General features: G+C 32.5%; 1 protein-coding gene across 2 annotated transcripts; it reads right to left on the bottom strand.

The window, feature by feature from the left end:
- Positions 1-1,486: 1,486 nt before the first annotated feature.
- On the bottom strand, positions 1,487-4,031 carry LOC129876639 (protein BPS1, chloroplastic-like). 2 transcript variants are annotated; one of them, XM_055952123.1, is made up of 2 exons: positions 3,929-4,031; positions 1,487-2,767 (listed from the first exon to the last, which is right to left on the bottom strand). In XM_055952123.1, exon 2 carries the CDS (start codon positions 2,752-2,754, stop codon positions 1,690-1,692), a length of 1,065 nt encoding a protein of 354 aa, XP_055808098.1. In that variant the 5' UTR covers positions 2,755-2,767; positions 3,929-4,031; the 3' UTR covers positions 1,487-1,689. The 2 variants fall into 2 exon arrangements, with proteins under 2 accessions (XP_055808098.1, XP_055808099.1); XM_055952124.1 differs by having other exon boundaries at positions 1,487-2,631; positions 3,929-4,006.
- Positions 4,032-4,857: the final 826 nt, after the last annotated feature.

Here is a 4,857-nt window from a genome sequence, read left to right as displayed (position 1 = left end):
CGATTTTTAGAGTAATTTCCGATTCATCCGCCATTCTTATATGATATTTGTGCCTCAAACTCCAATCTCATTATTGAAGAGAGTGGGTTTTGAGCAAAAGTCGAGGAAATTGGAAAACCTATTTGGAATTGACAAAGTCAAAAATCGATAGTTGAAATTGTGGTTTTGGGAATATGTTATTCATTTTTTTGATGCTTAGAAATTGATTGAGAATGATATTAGTATTGATCATCACATTAACATTTTTGGTTGTACAAATGAGTTTTGTGATTTGTTAAAGTTTTTGAGAAGTTGATGATTGAAGTTCGTTGGGATTGTTATTTTTTTTGTTGTTAAATTTGAAGCTATTTGGGATGTTTTTGATGGATTTTAGAATGGAATTTTGTGAGTTCAAGTTTTATCGGAGAGAAGTTCAGTGTTTGTACAATTTTATTTTATATAATAATGTAAAGGCTTGTTTGGTACGAGGGATAAGGAATAACTAATTTTAAAATTAATTTTAGAATGAATTTATTCCACATTTGTTTGAGATAAAATCGCAGGATCACTTATGCTAAAATTGTAGTACATTTTCAGAAAAAATGAGCTCAAAAGGCCCCCTTGAGTCTTCAAGTAAATAAAAGTGACGAGCTCAACAGACCTTTTAAGTCTCACTTAAATAAAAGGGAAAACCACACTTATACCCAAAAAGAGAGTTTATCTTTAAATGTTTCATTACTTTCATATTTTTTTTTTATATTAAAATGGCATAGATTTTTTTTAAAATTCGCGCGCTGACGTTATGCTGACTTCAACGCTCACCCTATATGATATCGATAGGGTATTAATATATCGATAGAGTATCACAAAAAATATATTTTCTACTAATTTAGAGTTTAATAAATAAAATTGTGACTTTAATAAATTTTTTTTAATTGTTGCCTATTTATTTCTTAAAAAAAGAGTCAAATCCTATATAATACCGATAGAGTATTAATATACTAACGGAGCATCATAGAGGATTAAACTCAATCATATATGATACTATTATGGTATCATATGTGGACGGAGTATCACATAGTAGTGATGCTAACGTCATGCACGAAATAAAAAAAGGAGAAAATAAAATAAACGGATAAATAATTTAAGCTGGGTCCATTTTTAATAAATAGTTTTACAATTGACTCCATTTTGTGTAGTTTTCCTAAATAAAAATAACAAATTGGGTTTCATTTAAATTTTTCTATCGCACTTTATCCCTCTTCCACAATATTTTTCTGTGTAGTAATTTGAATGGAAAGAAAAGATTTTTTTCTGTAATTTGGTGCATTTTATCGAATCTATTTAATTGTCGGAATAACTTCTTTAATTGTCCAACTATTTCTTCCAAGAACTACATAAGTCGTTCCACAATTGCATTAGTTAACCCACAACTAAGTAAAGTTGTGGAACAACTTAAGCAGTTCAAATTGCGTATTGATATGGTTCGTGAGAACATTGTTGTATCTACCCGAAAACCACTTTATGCTTCATTAACATAACATGACAATACAAACATATATCAACCCTTTTGAAACCATACCACAAACAACAAACCTTTTCACAATTACTATATATTGCAGTATTTAACAATACATGAAATTCAACCTTAGATCTGAAACACCCCCCACCCCCCTGTATACACAGGACACATCCTCCTCTTTCTAAGGTTCACCTCACCTCTTTTCTTTCTATGTTGTTGTTGTTCGCTTCTGCTGTGTTAGAGACAGTACTACCAATTCTAAGGTTACAGAGCAGAGAATCACGTCCGGTCAAAAGGATATGGAAGAATCTATCTGCTTCCTTTGCGAGCAGATCTAGTCCTCCTGAAAGTTTCTCCGCCTTTTCAGTCAGATTTGAAGTTAGGAGCTGCAACTGCTCAGCTTCATTAGGGTCTACTACTCCATCCTGTATGAGGGGGTACAACTTCTTCACACTTGTATCCACAACTTCAAGCTCTTTCAGTGCTGTGATCCTTCCACTTGAATATATAGTCCTGATCTCCTTACTAATAAAATCACGAACATCAACAAATGCTTCTGTCCACAAGCAAGTCTCATGAACCTGCAGGTCTTTCAACTCCTTTGTAGAACCGGAAAATGTGACAGCAAACATGCTTAATATGAACACAGTTACTACCCTCACTCCATACATTGCCCGCATTAGAACCTTACCTTTTGCAGAATTTTTGATCTTAGGTAGGTTCAGTGACTCGGTGAGGCTGTCCAAGATGGCAAAACAATTCTCTAGTCTTGGGTTCTTTGAAAAGATATGCTGCTTCCATCCGTCCAATGAGGAACGAGCCTTCATGAACTGGTTTGAGGTTCCATCCAAGTTATGCAAGCCACACTGAAGATAAAGGTGTCCTTGATTAAGCCTTGAGATATCAGAGCTGAAAGCAATGCAAATGTCCAGCAACTTCACACTGTTGTCCAAGTACACATCTATCCACTTCTCATCCCAATCACATACGGGAAGTTCAAGTTCAGTAATGAGAGTTTTCACGTCTGTATGAATTGCACAAAGTGTACTTATTGCTTGTGTCATCCATGATAACGTGAGGATGTCTTCCTTATCTCCCGGCTTGAGACTCTTAACCCTCTTTGTTAAGGACTGCTCAAAGGCATTTAACAGAGCAAGAAGCTTAGGAGACAAGTATGAGCCCTTGGGTAATATAAATTTGAAAGGATTTCCAAATGGGAGAAAAGGGCGGTGTGGTCCCTGTGGACTACTCATTTTAATTTATAAACTGCACAACAAATTTAAAACAATAAGACACGAGAAAAGGAAGAACCCTGTAGAATGGAGAAGGAAAACAAGGCAACTACTTTTTACAGGTGACAATGAGGCAATTAATATCTAATATATTATGTTACATTATATGTAGTTTATTTGAGCCACACCTATATCCTGAAACAGCTTTCTTGAACCTAAGAAACAACTGACATGTGAAGCCAACAACACATAGCAATCCAACATACTTTTTTTGATTAAGAATACTAGAAGAAATTATACTCAACAAGCAACATCTTAAATAAAACCATTTGTAAATTGTTTTTTTACCAGCCAGACCGAATATCTTTACTCGATCATGAAATAAAAACCATCTTGAACTTGTCTTTTGTGATATTCTCATTGCTCAGAATCAAGGAAGACAAACATACATGCCTTTATTACCTAAACATTTGTAACTCGAGTTCAGAGGGATGAGAGATGATTTCTTCTGCTAAAAAGGATGAAAGATGAGCTAAAGCTCAAGTCTAGAAGAGAATATAGGAAACTTACATCAACAAATATAATTTCCTGCAAGAATACTCTCCTCATCAAGAAATTCGTTCCAACTGAATCAGACTTATTCAATTATTACTTGTTAAAATAAGATAATAACCCTCATAGTTCACTAATACACCATTTCTCCAAAATCTCAAGCAAAGAAGTACCAAGCAACAACGAATTGGATTTTACAATCCATCCTCTTAGCACATACCATAGCCATAGGCTCTAAAATTTAATATTCCAGGTTCGCCGAATCAAGCAAATTTTATTACATACAACAACATATCCATTGTAATCGCACAAGTGGAATTTGAAGAGAGTAAAGTGTATACAAGAGAGACTGTTTCTAATAGCAAATTTAACTACATACAACAAGAGGAAACCCATATCTGCTCAAATTAACCACCAATCAACCCATAATCACATCTAAAACACTCATCTGATAGTCAAATATCACAAATTCAAACGTTTTCCTAACAGTAAACACCTAATCTTTTCACCGATTCACACAAAGTTACATTTCACAATCGAACCCTAAAACTTACATACATATGCACAAATACAGAAAAAAAATACATATATACGTATAAAATTTAAACACACACATACATAGATCAAGGTAAAGAGGCTTTACATTAGAGAGATGATCAGAGAATCGCTGCCTAGAGGAAGCTGGATTTTGCAGACGAGTAGAATTTCAGAAATGATAATAGGGTTAGGTTTTGAAGATAAAACTTTTTAGAGGGCTTTATCTATTGTGAGATTGTGACCGTTGGATTCTCGATCGTCAAATAAAGGACGGCTAGGATTAGTCTAATTTTGGTATGGACTATGGACATTTTCTAATTTGTGTTATCGTGAGGAAGCGTGTAGAAGATTGTAGACGGAAAGAATCAGACCGTTTATATTTTCCGACAATTTATTATTCGTTCTGTTTAAAAAATAAAAATATCTCTCTTTTTTTGAGGCATTTTTAAATTTCAATTTTGTAAATGACAGGTTTAAGATTATGAAATTAAATATTATTTTGATATATTTTCAATTTAAGATTACATAGTACCAAGTCAAAATAGAACAAACAATTTAAAAGAAAGGGAGTAGGTTAAACTACGTAGATACTCTTTTTGTCTCAAATTATTTTTCGTGATTTTTAAAAATAGTTGTATCAAATTATTTGTTATTTTAGAAATTTAAGATAAAATTAATTATTATTTTCTCATTTTACCTTTAGTAATAATTGTTTTGAAACACTACAAACACTTCAATTATGAGGGATGATAATTGATGACACATAAATAAAGTAAATATTCAATGCAAAAAATAAAACAGTAATCCTCAATTTAAAATAAAAAGACTTACTTTTCCTTTTAGTCTATTTAAAATGGAATGACCCCTTTTCTTTTTTGACAACACTTTAATTTCAGTTTTCTACGTGCCGTGTTTAAGGCCACAGATTAAAAGATATTTTGATACATTTGACATAATTTTAATTTATGACTACAAGATTAAAAAATCTTCTTTATTTTCTTAAATTTCATGTCAAATTAAATTAGATCATTATTT

Source organism: Solanum dulcamara, chromosome 12 (genome assembly GCF_947179165.1).
Source record: "Solanum dulcamara chromosome 12, daSolDulc1.2, whole genome shotgun sequence".
NCBI classification, from domain to species: domain Eukaryota; kingdom Viridiplantae; phylum Streptophyta; class Magnoliopsida; order Solanales; family Solanaceae; genus Solanum; species Solanum dulcamara.
The sequence above is the reverse complement of the archived record's forward strand: the minus strand, read 5'-3'. Positions and strand labels throughout refer to the sequence as shown.

Coding starts and splice junctions, on each gene's coding strand:
- LOC129876639 (XM_055952123.1), bottom strand. CDS start 2,754: ATGAGTAGTCCACAGGGACCACACCGCCCTTTTCTCCCATTTGGAAAT.